Consider the following 16,141-nt stretch of genomic DNA (forward strand, 5'->3'; position numbering starts at 1 on the left):
TAGTCAAAAATTATTTTTAGGAAGGAGTGAGCGGGCTTGTAGAGCGAGGGAACGCCAAAAAGCTTCCCAGTTTTACTTGATATATAAAAAGCACGCTTCAAGAGGTTTCTTTTCTAAAAATCCCTTCTTTTACTGCTTTCTGTGTGCATATTAAACTGTCATCATGTAGATAGTTAATTTATAATTGCTTAGAATAAATAGGGGTAATTTAGTAATTTTGCACTATTATTTTTAGAAATAATCTGTCATAGGGAACCCAAAAGGGGCGTTGTGGGGTGCTAACACCTTCCCCACACGTAACCGACTCCCTTACCCGACTCTGGTTGTAATGGCCGAAGTCGATTTTTGAATCGATTGCCTTAAGCTTCTTTTTCCAATGTTTTGAGTAAAACATTGGTGGCGACTCCATGAACCCTTCCTTTTTATGAAAACCGCTAATCCATGGAGGGTCCCGCTTGGGATTAACATGGATTGGTGAGCCTTTTAATAAAATTGCTCGTTTGACGAGGTCTCAGTTTGAGAATAAGTCATTCTAGCAATCCATATTTTTAAACAAACAAAAGAGTCCAACCATCCATCGCGAACGCCGAAAGCCCGTTTCGGGCCGGTGGCGACACTCCCTAAAAATAGGATCCTCTTCTAAGCATAACCTAGAAGTAAACCTTAAAAATGTAAGGACACTATAACTAAAACAATGAAAAGAATGATTTTTAAACACTACTATATCTTGCCTAAAGTACCCTAAATGGTAACCTAGGCTTTTCCTAAAATATAAAGAAAAAATTACTAGAAAACGCCCTAGACAATTTTGGATTTGATTGTTTACTAGATACTCATAATCATATAAGCTATATTTATCTTGTAGGGAAGGAAACAAATTAAGTTCAAAAGAGTAAGAACTTCCCATAAGATTAAACATAGAATATAGATTATTACAAGTTGTATCTACTAAACAATGTAAACTGAAAATTGGGTGCTTTATTAAATTTAAAGAAATATTTCCTTTCTTGTGCACCATCAAGGAAGTAGTATAAGGAGTAACACTAGGAATAGTCCACTCCTTCTTCACTATATCTCTAAGTTGAGAATTCTTGGTTTGAAATGTATTTTGTTTTTCATTCTCAACTCTAAGATAAGTGGCAGCATTAGGACAAGAGTCAAAACTTTTATGAATAAAGAGAGTACTTTTCAAGTCTTGTTTGGTCATAAAATAACTCTCCTTGGTCACAAAGGTTTTAGTGGAATCCCCTTCTTCCACACTCTTTCCTTCTTTTCTTTCTTTATTTCTTTTTCTTTTCATTTGCTTTTGATCCTCAAACACTTGGGGTGGTGTTAAAGGATTAAAAACAATTTCCTTATTTTTATGAGTGAAAGTTATTTTGTTAGTAAGGCCATCATGTATAATTTGTTTATCAAATTGCCATGGCCTACCAAGCAAAATATGACAAGCTTCCATAGGGATCACATCACATAAAACTTTGTCTTTATAATCCCCTATAGAAAACTTGACCTTCACTTGTTGATTCACCTCCAACTCCTCACCTTCATTGAGCCAATGAAGTTTATAAGGGTGAGGGTGAGGAATGGTGGTAAGGGCTAACTTGTTAACCATCCTTGTACTACAACAATTAGAACATGATCCACTATCAACAATGAGAGAACAAGTTTTTTTAGAAACTAAACATCTTGTGTGAAAGATGTTCTCTCTTTGTGATAGTGAAGTGGGACAAGGTTGACTTCCAAGAAGCCTTTTGACCATAAGAAGATCACCATCAACAGGATATAACTTTTCAATTTTAGGATCTTCCTCACTAGTCTCACTACCACTTGAAGTGATAGAACTAGATTCATCAAGACTACTATAAATGTCTTGTCCTCTCAAAATCATGACCTTTTTAGTTGGACATTGAGAAGCTATATGGCCTCTCCCAAGACATTTAAAGCAATTGATGTCACTAGTTTTACTACTAGAAGTGACAACATTTTTATCATTTTCTTTTTCTTTTTCTTGACTTTTACTAGAGCTTTTAGAAGAGTCATATTGACCCTCCCTCTTGTAGTCATTCTTGATATAAGAGTTAGCTTGAGTTTTTCCTTTTAAAGAATTTTTTCTTAAATTTTGTTGTTCCACCCTTATACAAAGTTGGACCAAATCATCAAGGTCCCTATAAGGGAGTAACTCAACTCTATCTCTTATATCAAAATTTAGACCACTTAAAAACCTAGCAATGGTCAATCTTTCCTCTTCCCTTATGCCAGCCCTCATGAGATACAACTCCATCTTTTGTCTATACTCCTCAACACTCATATTCTTTTGTTGGAGTCTTTGGAGCTTATCCATAAGCTCCCTACTATAATAAGAAGGTATGTGCCTTCTTCTCATAGCACTCCTCAACTCATTCCAATAAATGATGGGAGGATCATTGTGAAGTCTTCTCTCTCTTTCCAAGGATGTCCACCAATACATGGCTTGTCCTTGAAAAGCTAAGGTGGCTAAAGGAACTTTTCTTTCCTCACCTACTTGATGACAAGTGAAGATTTGCTCCACTTTCATCTCCCAATCCAAGTAGGTGTCCACATTATCTTTTCCATGAAAGTAAGGGAGATCAACCCTTGATTCCCTCACTTTGTGTTCTTTAATGACTCTCCTAGGTGGGGGTTGATAGTAAGCATCCATTTGTATACTACCATCATTATTTTGACTTTGAGAATCATTGGAGCTCTTGGTTGAGCTCCTAGAAGAACCTTTTGGACTTTTATTTTTATTTAATCTTTTCAAAAGTTTTTCTTCTCGTTGCTTAATCTTTTGAATCTCTTGTTCTAAAGCCATGATTTGTACTTCCTTTTCAAGTTTTTCTTTTTGTTTTTGAAGTATTTCATCATGCTTCCAAAGTTTTAGTGCCTCAACCTCCTTGACAATTCTTTTAAAACTTTTAGGAGATTCAAAGTCACTACTACTTTGAGAATGTTGACTCATGATTAAGCAATAAGATTTTATATGCTATGCAAAAAGTTATAAAATGTTTTTGGTATTTTCTAGGAATGAAAATAACACTTGGAAGTCTAAGTGTACAAGTTGCACTATCAAGGGAGGAGAGCTACAAAGAGCCACTTAATAACCAAGCCTTTTCAAGTGGAAATCACTAAACTCCTTTGTAGTACTTCCAATTCCCCAAAACTTTTCACAAAAATTTTGAATGCTTTTTCACAATTTGTTTGTTTTTGAGACTAAACTAAACGTGAGCAAGTAAAACTACACAAGTCTAGACGTTTAAAGGCAGCAAAATAAAGCAATTAAAAGACAAAGAACTTAAAGGAAACAATGTAAGCAACTAGTCGGATATCCTAAGTGGAAGCTTGAAACATATGAAATTTCCAAGCCACTTCCACTAGCACTACACGTGAGGATGCTAACAAGGATTTAGATATACCTGACCAGCTTCTTAATACTCCCTCCAAGCTTTACAAATTGGTTTTAAAATACAAGAGAGATTGCAAAATTTAAACTAGCCTAGAAAGCAATAAATGGCGGTTTTGGTGACCAATTAGTGACAGTTTTGTGTTCAACTTTTCTAACACTTGTTTAAGTGTCTTAATCCGCCACTAATCCTTCAAATTTGATGCTCCTGGACCTGCAAAGAATCACAACAAAAGAGGTTAATGGTGGCTGCCTCACAAGGTGAAAGGAATGGTCACTCAAGTGAAGGGAGTTTAGGAGAAGTTTTGGTCACTAAATTAGGTCAAATTTTTAGGTCTTAGTGTCCAAACTTTTCCTACTCTTTGTTGAGCAATGCTTGATCCTTGAGCAAGGATTTGAGGCCACTTCCAGCACAGGGAAATTATTGAAATAAAACTAGACAAGCAATAGAAGCACAATTTGAAAGGCTTATACCAAAATTGAGAGTAATAGGTGTATATGACAAGACTCAAAGAGGTTCAACAAGTAAAACTGGAAAATAAGACTCCAAATAAAGCTAGCACTCAATTATGAATGTTTCTAGATAGGTACTAGAGTAGATGAACACAACAACAAAAATTTGAAAGCAATTGGATAAGTATAGCAAAAGTAGTAGTCAAAACAAAAACAAGGAATCAAATGATTTTCTATCAATACACACCTCACGGCTTTTTCAATTTAAAATGTCTTATAAATTTTTTTTTAATTCTTTCTTTTTCTAGTCTCAAATTAAGACTCCAGAGAAGGTGTTTGCCTTTTGTTTCAAATTTTTTTATGATTCCAAGCTATAGAAACCGAGACTACAAATTATATCAAATTTCAAGTGAAAACAAGAAAACTAGTGCACTAGTTTTTAGGCTCTGTTTTTGAATCTTTGTACTTTTCTTTTGATTTAGGCTCTGTTTTTGTCTCTGTTTTCAGCCTATTTACTTTTTAAAATTTGAATCCAAAAGATAGTGCACTAGAAGTAAGATTAAGCACTTGAAATTTTGAGTCACAAAATTTTTTTATAAGATTTTTCAATGGAATGTGATTTGAAAACTTAAGAACACAAAGGAAACCTAACTCTAAGGAAACTTGCTAGGACTAATAGAAAATCATGAACACAATAAGGTAAAAGAAAAAGCACATATAGGTAGGCAAAAGAGAAGCAAAACCGAGAGCAATATGTAGACACAAATTCAAAATAAAACTAGGTTAAACATGCTATTCAAGGAATTTGCAACATATAAAGACTAAACACAAACTTCTAAGACAAAACATAGATTCAAAACCAAAATCTAAATGCAATGCATGAGGTCCAATCACGAACACATACAAGGAATGGAGAGACTCAAAATAAACTCAAAATAAGCACAAGCAAATAGTTCCTAAAACATTGATTGTGGAAGAAAATCAAGAACAATCAACAATGGATCTATGGAACAAATTTGATTCAAAACACTTAGATCCGAATAGAAACTCAAAGAAGACAAGAAGAACACAATGAACAACACAAATTCGGACACAAAAAGATGAAGCACTTATCTCCTTGAAGAACCTTGCTCTTGATACCAAAATTGATGGAAGAGGTTAGTGAGAAGTGATGAATGTTCTTCTCCTTAGCTCCTCCTAGCCACGGATCCTCTTCAAGGAGATATTACCGAATGAAATGGAACTTAATTGATGAAGGAACTCGGATGGATGAAGGTTCAAGCCTTGGATGGAAGCATCCAAGCTCAAAGATCAATGGAAGACTCACTTCAAAGAGTAGGAAGAAGATGAACTCCCTAGGTTTTTGAGATGAATTCTCTAGAGGACTTTGAAAAGGAAATTCGGCTCTTGGCTCTCAAATTTCATATAAGGTTCAAAGTGAATACAAAAGGTGAAATAATGGCTTAAGTATGCACGGAATTGTGACCCATAGGTGCCTAAACTAAAGCCTCACAAAATGGCGCCTAAAGTTTGAATTCAAATTTGAATTTTGAATTCAAACTTTGGTGCACATGTGTAAGTCTGAAAATTTAGGTACCAAGGTGCATTTAGGTGTGATTTGAGAGTCATTTAGGGTTAATTTGAGTGGCACATGTTCAGCCACCCATGGTGCTAAACATGTGACTCAAATGTAACTTAAATGACTTCCAAATTAAACCTAATTTAACCTAATTAGCATACTTTAGTATTCCTTGTATTTTCCTATTCTAATGACCTAATTACATTGGTCAAACAATTACAATGGAAAGGAAAAATTACAAGAATGAAAATGAGCCCAATATTGGGTACCAAAAGCCCAAAGGCCCATGAAGCCCAAAACTAGGCCCAACTAGCCTAAAACCTAAAATGCTACTCTATGTGGTCCAAAATACAAGACCAAAATATATGATACCTATACTAACATGATGTATACAAAACATATGAAAATAGCTATAACAAACTATGGCCCATGAAAAGTTCAACTTGGGCCTTCCCAAGCCCATAAGGCCCATTGGGCCCTGACTGGCCCAAACCTTCATGTCTAGCCAACTCCTCTTGGATCTTTGAGTATGTCACCTCTTGCACTCCAAAGCATGATTCCATCACCTTATGACCTAATTGGATATAATTACTGGGATTATATTAATGCTTGGACAAATGTTTTCTGGTTCCAGAATAAAAATTATAAGCATTCTTGGCTGATCTACTTCAAAAGGAATGTCCGATACTTCTACCCTCAATGGTTCGCACAATGTTGGGAATTTTTCGGACCAATCCAAAATATCCTTCCCCAAGAAATCAAGGAAGGATATAACCAATTCAAATCAAGATTTGAAGAAGGGACCAGCCCGTTCCATTCCTCTCTTCATTTCTTTTCAAAATTTTCACCAGCTTGGATTTTTGCCTGGCAACACCAGTACAAGAAGAACTCCAAGCTTCTTCCAATCCTGGGCAAAAAATCCTCTATCAAATGGTGGGATCAGTTTGATTCATCCCGAGCAAATACCCAAGGAGTGGCTTTATGGTTTCAAAAGAATCCCAAGAGCCTCAAGGCAACCGACCCAGAAACCTGCCAGTTTCTCAATCGGAAGGCCAAAATCGTAGCAGCACTTGTAGCATCAACCAGTGATGAAGCTTTGACTGCAAATCTTCACCAAATTCTTGATCTCCTACAGACGGACTCAGAATCAAGTTCGTCCAAAGGAAAAGCAAAAAAGGAAGTTTCCTCTCCTTCTTCATCCGGATCATATTTCCAGAATGAAGACAACTGCTTCGGTATTAATTTCGAGGAAGTAGATACTGAGGAAGATTGACCCAATCACTGTTCATTTTGTGAAGTGTACTGTTCACTGTAGCAAAAGCAGAAGTGTACTGTTCACTGTAGCAGAAATTTTCATTTTACTGTTGTAATAGTAAACATTGTTTATTTTTTGCTATAAATATCAATCTCTACCCATGATGTTAGGCGGATTCGAATTTGAGATAGAGCTAGAGTTAGAGTGAGAACCTCCTCCTTCTCTCTTGCCTTTGTAATTCTCTTAATCAATACAACACTTTTGTATTAATCAATTTTTCTCTTCTCTGCCCTCTCGCCCTATTCGTCGGCTCTGCCGCACTAGGGTTATAACTGTTTATTTATATGCTTTAAGTTTACTTTTGCTTTTAATTTTGTGCACTTTATTTTATTTTCACTTCCACTGCACACACTTGATTGGTAGTCTAACTACTGCCTACTTCCTTTTTCCTTTCCCGTGATCCTCCCCTAAGCTCGCTCACATATCTCTAGAGGATCACGGGAAAGGCGGAAGGAAGTAGGCAGTAGTCAGACTACCATTCAAGTGTGTGCAGTGGAAGTGAAAATAAAATAAAGTGCAAAAAATTAAAAGTGAAAGTAAACTTAAAGCATATAAATAAACAGTAATAACCCTAGTGCGGCAGAGCCGACGAGAGGGGCGAGAGGGTAGAGAAGAGAAAAATTGATTAATACAAAAGTGTTGTATTGATTAAGAGAATTACAAAGGCAAGAGAGACGGAGGAGGTTCTCACTCTAACTCTAGCTCTATCTCAAATTCGAATCCGCCTAACATCATGGGCAGAGATTGATATTTATAGCGAAAAATAAACAGTGTTTACTATTACAACAGTAAAATGAAAATTTCTGCTACATTGAACAGTACACTTCTGCTTTTGCTACAGTGAACAATACACTTCACAAAATGAACAGTGATTGGGTCAATCTTCCTCAGTATCTACTTCCTCGAAATTAATACCGAAGCAGTCGTCTTCATTCGGGAAATATGATCCGGATGAAGAAGGAGAGGAAACTTCCTTTTTTGCTTTTCCTTTGGACGAACTTGATTCTGAGTCTGTCTGTAGGAGATCAAGAATTTGGTGAAGATTTGCAGTCAAAGCTTCATCACTGGTTGATGCTACAAGTGCTGCTACGATTTTGGCCTTCCGATTGAGAAACTGGCAGGTTTCTGGGTCGGTTGCCTTGAGGCTCTTGGGATTCTTTTGAAACCATAAAGCCACTCCTTGGGTATTTGCTCGGGATGAATCAAACTGATCCCACCATTTGATAGAGGATTTTTTGCCCAGGATTGGAAGAAGCTTGGAGTTCTTCTTGTACTGGTGTTGCCAGGCAAAAATCCAAGCTGGTGAAAATTTTGAAAAGAAATGAAGAGAGGAATGGAACGGGCTGGTCCCTTCTTCAAATCTTGATTTGAATTGGTTATATCCTTCCTTGATTTCTTGGGGAAGGATATTTTGGATTGGTCCGAAAAATTCCCACCATTCGGCGAACCATTGAGGGAAGAAGTATCGGACATTCCTTTTGAAGTAGATCAGCCAAGAATGCTTATGATTTTTATTCTAGAACCAGAAAACATTTGTCCAGGCATTAATATAATCCCAGTAATTATATCCAATTGGGTCAAAAGGCTGGGAAAATTTTCTGACTTGGTTTGGTTTTATTTCAAAATCTTTAAAAGAAAATTTTAAGAATTTGAAGAGTTGAATGGGTGATAAGTTGGTTATCACTTTATCAAAATTGTGTTTTATTGAAACAAATTTTGAATCCACCAAGATAAATTCATAAAATTTCCTTGTCTTATTAGGACTAAGGGGTTTGAAAAGAAAAGTTGGTGGAAAGACTTTTTCGCAAATTTTGTTTGGATTTGGATCCCAGAATTCGGGCTCCATTTGGATTGTTGGATAGAATCTTCCTTCTTTTTGTTGATAGGAAGAAGGCTATTTTTGGGGGATTGGTTGATGCTGCTCAACCAATTCTTTTGGTTGTAGGGTTATTTTGGAGTTGGCTATTTCTGAAATAATGGATTTCAAGCTTTGTCCCCAGAAGAGGTTATCAGGTTCTTCTGAAAATATTTGTTTCCATGATTTGGAAGGAAGGCTGGTAAGCCCAACATTCTGAAGGGCATGAAGAGTTGGTAGCGCCATCGCATAGTCAGATGGCTTGATTACAAGGCTGGCTTGCTGAGTAGATGACCCAGCTTGGGTAGATGACCCAGATTTGGTTATTGGATGGGTAGATGACCCAAATTTTGTTATCTTTTGGGTAAATGACCCTTTTTTAGAAGTCTCCGAGGAGGCTTTGAAAGATTGAACATCCTCAGCTGAGGATACTAATTTTCCTAAGCGAGAGGGTCTGCCCAGGGTGACTCCTTTCCCTCTTCCTCTAGAAGAGGCTGTTTTGAGCCGTAATTTCGGCATCATCTCATTATCTTTGTCCCTGAAGAAATTCACAGGTAAGATATTCAGGTAAAGTGTTTGAGGTGCCTTTGATATATTCAATTTCAAAATCAAATACACTTAAGATAGCTTGCCATCTGGTGAAAATTTGTTTTGATGCTAAATTTTTAACATCTTTTTGTAAAATTTCTTTGGCTGATTTACAATCAACCCTAACCAAAAAAAATTTATTTAATAAATCAGATTGAAATTTTGAAATGCATAGAACAATGGCTAAAACTTCCTTTTTAATGGTAGAATAATTTTGTTGTGCCCTGTTCCAATGCTTTGATGTAAAAGCAATGCAATTTTTAGTGTCATGCATGCGTTGTTTGAGAACACCACCATAACCAATGTCAGAGGCGTCGGTTTCAACGATCTTAGGGAGACAGGGATTTGGTAAGTAAAAGCAAGGTAAAACCTTAACCTGGAGTTTGATTTGTTTGACAATATTAGTGTGAACATCATTCCACAGAGAGGGAGATTTCTTAAGCCTTTCATGGAGAGGTTTAGTAATGTTGCTGAGCTGAGGGAAGAAATCAACAACATAATTTAAGCAACCTAAAAATCTTTGAAGTTGCGTTTTGTCAAGAATTTGATTGGGGACAAATTCAATGACTCGACAAATAGGCCAGATAGTACCTTGAAAGATAGTATGACCAAGGAATTTAATTTTTGTCTAAAAGAGACAGATTTTGGTTTTAGAAACGAAAAGACCATTTCGTTTAATGACTTTGAAAAATATTTCAAGATGTTTGAAATGCTGATCAATGGAGTTTGAAAAGACAAGAACATCATCTATATAGACAATGCAGAAATTAGAATAAGGATTGAAAATATCATTCATTATATTTTGAAACTCTGATGGAGCATTTTTAAGACCGAAAGGCATTACGTTCCATTCGTATTGCCCAAATAGTACAGTGAAAGCTGTCTTATAGCGATCACTGGGATTGATTTGGATCTGCCAAAATCCAGATTTCATGTCAAATTTGGAAAAGATTTTTGCCGAATGGAGTCGGGCAAGAAGGTCCTTCTTATTACAAATAGGATATCTAATCCATTGAAGGGATTGATTTAAAGGTTTATAGTTGATAACCAACCGTGGAGCACCACGCTCGATTTCAGAAGCTTTATTGACATAGAAAGCTGCGCAAGACCAAGGACTCTTGCTCTTGCTAATTAATCCTTTGGATAGGAGATCTTTGATTTCTTTTTAACAGTGAGTGACAAGTTCATGACTCATCTGGATAGGCCGAGATTTAGTCGGGATTTGTCGATCAGTAAAGTCCTTTTCATAAGGAAGATTTACCATATGCCTTTTTCTTTCCCAAAAAAGCATTAGGAAGATCAGAACATATGATATTTTGAAAACGATCATGAAGGCTCATAATACGTTGTTTGATATTAGAATGAGAAATCTGCCTTTCAATATGTTTGAAGGAAATTTCTTCTTTGAGGAAATTGATCTGATTAAGCTTATGATCAATTTGATTGATACTCCGATGGAGAGGTTTGTTGAGGAATTTGAACATAATGGTTTTCCCTAAATACTGGGTAGAGATACCTTCACTAGAAATATTGATGGGGAAAATGGATTTAATGAATGGTGTTCCTAAGATCACTTCGTTTTTTAAATTTTTAACTAAGAGAAACGGGGTTTCAACCTGGAGGTTATCATTCTTGATGATTGCCGAAGGAAGCTTATACTAGATTTCAAGGCGTGAACCACTAGCAGTACTGAGCTTCTCGAAAGTTTTATGGAAGTATTTGGTTGGAATAAGTCCTTCCAAAATACAATTGGAATCAGCTCTACTATCAAACAGAGCGATTGTTTTTAAGACAAAATCTTCAATCAAAATGGTAACATCAATATAAATTTTTTTAATGCTACACTGATTGATAAGGGCAGTGAAGAGATTATCATCATCAGCAGAGTTTTGATCAGAATCGTGCTTCTGACTGAGATTGTCATGGTTATGTTGCACCATATCATTAGAAAAGGCTTAAGTTATTTGAGATATAAAAGCATCATGCAACTGTTGCTTCTTTTTGAGGTCACGAACCTCAGATTTAAGTGTACTGATTTCAGCCTGGAGTTCCTGTATAGTAACTAGTTTGGCTGAAGATTTTTCAAGACGTTTGAGAGTTTGGGTAAGATCAAACTTTTTGTTAACAAACCTATTATCGGAACGAGTCTGTTTAGGCTTGTGAAGGATTTGCTTGAGTTTTTCAAGATACTCATCCCTTTCATGAGGATCTTGAATAGTTTTTGAAGCATCAAGCAAAAGATTTTGCTCATCATTGTGAATGACATTGATGAGAGGAGAGTTAGAGCTTTCGTCGCTGGAAGAGGAAAGATCATCATCTACTTGAATGTCATTGGAAGACATCTGTTCTTCTTCTTCTTCGTCGCTATCAGAAGAATTTATTAAAAGATTGTTAAGTTGGTCATGGATTGTAGGATCAAGGTTGAGTTCTCTAACCTTAGAGGAGATCCTACAGTATTTGGCTAAGTGACCTTGTCGGCCACATTTAAAACAAGTTCTGGTTTCCCTAGAATTGTTGGCAAGATTGGGGCCCTGAAGGGCGAGTTTAGTAGTGGCAGGCCTACTATGTTTGGTACTAGATTGCCTAGTTTTAAATCTAGAGATTTTCGTTCTAGGCTTTTGGTACTTACTCAACTGATACTGAGAGGATTTCCTGGGTTTGGTCTTAATGGGGTTCTTAGAACAAGGAAGACCAAATTGCTGGCAAAAATTTCCCAAATCTTTGCGATTTTGAGCCTTTTCTTTGGCTAATTGTTTCTAGATATTGTCATCCTGGCAGATTTTAAGGGCTACCCTTTGGACATAAGCTATAAGATTACCATAACTTAACTGGTCGTAAGGGATGTCGCCATTAACTTTGTCTCCTAGGGATTTCGGAAGTCCAGCTAGGAACTTTTCTTTCCAGAAAGATTGATTACTATCGTCTCGGGTGTAGACTCTAGTGAGGAAGGTGTCCTTATACCACCTAAAATCTCGTAAGGTTCGACACTTAAGGTTGGATAAGAGTTCTCCAGATCAGTCTTTCCAGATACTAGGATCTCCTATGAAATGTTTGACAATAGCCATAATGAGGGTATTAACAACATCAGGGATGGATTCACCTTTAACAGTAATGATGTTGCCCTCGGCATCAATTTTGACTGTAGTAAGGATTTCTTGTTTCTCTGCCTCAAAAAAATAATTGTCCCACCAGCCTTTGAGTTGTCCAGAAAATCTAGATGTCAGGATTTCCACAATAGCTTCATCAGCACTATCCAAAGTAGTTTGATATGCCGTAGAAACCATAGTCATGTGTTGGAGAGTATCAAGAATATTATACTTAGTTAAACCATCTATGTTCCATTCATAGATGTTAGTGGCACTGAATGACCAAAAACTTTGATCATTCTTTTCTTCGAGCAAGAGATCAGGGGAAATTGCTCGATGGTAGTAGAGTTTGGAAGGTTGCTTCCAGTTGAGAGCCTTGTTGATAACAGGATTAACCTGAAGAGCAGACTTACTGTTATATCATCCGAATCAGAACCTAGGGAAGAAGTTCCTAAATTGTTAATCCTGAGAGATTGGTCTTTCTGGGAAACACTCCTAGTGGTTGGTCCTGTCTTAACTGATCCTACTTGAGAAGTGTTAGGAGTCTCAGGGATGATAATAGAGTTATCCTTATTGGAGTCTTCTAAAGACCTCGTCCAATTTTGGTGGATGGCTCTAAACTTGCTTCTAGTCTGGTTAGTCAAACTAAAAGGTTTGAACAAAGGTTTGGTAATCGATTAGGCCTCATTATCCTTAATACCAGAGGGTGAAGCTTTTCCTACAAGGTTTTCTCCTAAAACTTGGAGGAACTTGTTGGTATAATTGTTTTGTTCCATAAGAGCTTTAATGTCTTGGGCACCTATGGTTTCGTCAGATTTATACTTAAAGGGAAAAGCCAGATACTTTTCCTCTAAGTTGGGGATGAAATAACTGCTACACGGGGGAAGGTCGGACTTGACTAATCTACCATCCTTTCGGTGCCAAATAGTAAGGGTATTAACAGAAAGGTCTTTTGTGATAGTGATTGTCCAAGGAGGATCAATCTTATTCCTAAGAAGGTTGACATTAAACCAATCAAAGAAACAGACATGGGTTTGGACGTTGTCAAGGAAAGTATAGAATGAATCTATGATTTTTGTCCTCGGGTCACCCTTAAAGTTGCTAAGAAACCATTTCCTTTGAGATGTCCAGTCATCAGAGTAGAATTCCTTATGAAGGGTAGGCTTGTCTATGGTGTAACTATTCATAGTTGACCATACTGTATTTCGGATTGGGTAGGAGAATGGATCTCGGTTGAGGCTTCTTCCTCAGTCCTATTATAAATGGTTCTAGGAATGGAAGATGAATTGTCTAAGCCTTGGAGGTTAAACGTTGAATGGGCTGCAGAAAAGAATTTCCTAGCAGACCTAAAATTGTCAGATCTAATAGAATTGGATCTAAAAGATCTGGAGGAGCTGAAAGAATTACGCCTATTAAAAGTGATAGTAGCTTCTCCAGCGGGGTGTTGATTGATTTCCTGTATCTCAGGAGTTGGTCGAGGAGCAGGAGTAACCGCCTTGGTTACGGTTCAAATTTCGGGGAGAGTAACATCTTCCCAGTTGGTGGAAACAGGGACAACAACATTAGCTTTGCTAAAGTCCGTAAGGAAAAGGGTTATCGTACCTACTTTTGGAGGTTTGTAAACTTTTGAGCTGATAGAATTCATAACCTTGTACTGAATCCTATAGATAAGTGCCAAAGGAATAGATCCAGGTTTCATATGGAGACCCCTGGTTTGGATTTGAAGATAGAGAGCATCAAGGATATTGCAATCTTTGAGGCTGATGGTACGACTGGGGAAACAGTTGAAAAAGATTGGACCCTTAGCTAAGGAAGTTTCAACAGTTCCTATGAGGGATTGATTGAACCTAAGGTGTCTAAGATCACGGAGACAACAGAGAATTGAGCTGTCTAGGCCTTCGATGCCTAAAGGTTTTATGGCTACTTGAATACAACCTATATGAAGGTAGTTGTATTTTTTGGCCTGTTCTTTAAGAGATTGTTCATCAAGCAGATGGAATTGTTCTTCCTCATTAGAGAGGGGAATTTGTTTTTCAGTGGTTTTAACAATATAATCAGCCTGTTTAAACCATCTACCGTCAAGTTTATAGATCTCATTAGCAGAGAGTTTTGGGAGTTTCCAGTCATCAAGTTCCTGATTGTGGTTTTCAAAACAAAATTCTTCATCAAAAATGCTTGAAGATTAGGGTTTTGATTGTTGTTCACAGAGCGATGAAGATCCAGGGTTGGACGATTTGCAGGTGAACTTGGAAACAAGAGAATTAAACATAATTGGAAGGGAGAGATGATGTAAACAAATAATAACAATATTCCTCATAATATCATTGCCGTCATCTGGTTTAGTAAAGAAGTTATAACAGGATCTAAGCCATTTTTAACACAAAATCATCATATAAGGTTATTCCCGAGTTAAAGATTATAAACTGATTTTACCCAAGAAAACTCTTTTTTTTAAATACAAACATCAGGTAATTATTTATGGTGATCTACGGTCAGCGTATAGACTCCTGGACTTACTGCCTATATATATATGTATATATATAGAATTAAAGCAATCAATTCTATTCCTGACCTGGAAGAAAAAAGAAATTTTTTGAATAAACTCAAACAAACTTTAGAAAAGCAACCTAGGAATTCTGTTGTAACCAATAAGTACGACTTAAATCCTATCCTCAAGAAGTTAGAGAAAACTTCTACCAAACCAGCTACTATCCAAGATCTCTAAGTTGAGATTAACAATCTTAAAAGGGAAATTAGAACCATTAAGGATCAACAAGTCCTTCATCAAAGTATTCTTTCCCAACTACAAGATGATTCTGACCAAGAAAAACCTCTTTCAGAACCAAATTTAGAGCATAATGAAGTTGATTGGAATGATTTCTTAGGTCTTATAAACCGATTAACCATTCAAAAGTTCTTCATCAATATCAAGATTATTGTTGAAGATTTTGTCTTAGAAACCATAGCTCTTTTTGATACAGGAGCAGACTCCAATTGTATCTTAGAAGGGCTCATACCAACCAAATATTTCGAAAAAACATCTGAAAAGCTTAGCACTGCTAATGGATCTAAACTACATATTAGATACAAGCTTTCAAAAGCCATCATAGAGAACCAAGGCCAACAAATTGAAACCTCTTTTTTACTGGTCAAAGACCTTAGAAATGAAGTTATTCTGGGAACTCCTTTCATTAGGGCTTTATTTCCCTTAGAAATTACTGATGAAGGAATAACTTCTCACAAAGGTGATAAATCTATTATCTTTAGATTTATTAAGAAACCCATTAGTAAAACTATCAACCTGGTAGAACAAAAATCCAACCAGATCAATTATCTGAAGGAAGAAATTTCCTTTAAGACTATTGAGAAACAACTTGAGCAAAATCATATCTAAAACAAGATCAAAGATCTTTTGCTTATAATCCAAAACTCTGTTTGTTCTGACCTTCCTCATGCTTTTTGGGATAGAAAGCAACATGTTGTTAGTCTTCCTTATGAAAAAGATTTCAAAGAAAGTCATATCCCAACCAAAGCCAAACCCATTCAAATGAATGAGCAATTACTCCAATATTGTCAATAGGAAATCAATGATCTTTTAAACAAAAATCTCATCAGACCTAGTAAAAGCCCTTGGTCCTGTGCAGCTTTTTATGTCAATAAACAAGCTAAACTTGAACGACGAACCCCTAGACTAGTCATAAACTACAAGCCTCTCAACCAGGCACTTCAATGGATTAGGTATCATATTCCAATCAAAAAAAATCTTCTCAATCGTCTTCATTCTGCCAAAATCTTTTCAAAATTTGATATGAAATCTGGATATTGGCAGATTCAGATACAAGAAAAA

The 16,141-nt window shown here is 36.5% G+C and overlaps 1 protein-coding gene across 1 annotated transcript in view; it reads right to left on the minus strand.

The window, feature by feature from the left end:
• Positions 1–530: 530 nt before the first annotated feature.
• The window catches only part of LOC145958952 (uncharacterized), a 41,689-nt gene continuing 26,078 nt past the window's right edge, over positions 531–16,141 (minus strand). The window contains exon 3 of the mRNA XM_083076701.1: positions 531–3,632. Coding sequence (XP_082932827.1) covers positions 533–2,977 — 2,445 coding nt within the window. The 5' untranslated portion in view covers positions 2,978–3,632 and the 3' untranslated portion in view covers positions 531–532. The remainder of the gene's footprint in view (positions 3,633–16,141) is intronic.

This window comes from Cajanus cajan, chromosome 6 (genome assembly GCF_000230855.2).
Source record: "Cajanus cajan strain Asha chromosome 6, NIPB_CcT2T_4, whole genome shotgun sequence".
Lineage (NCBI taxonomy): Eukaryota > Viridiplantae > Streptophyta > Magnoliopsida > Fabales > Fabaceae > Cajanus > Cajanus cajan.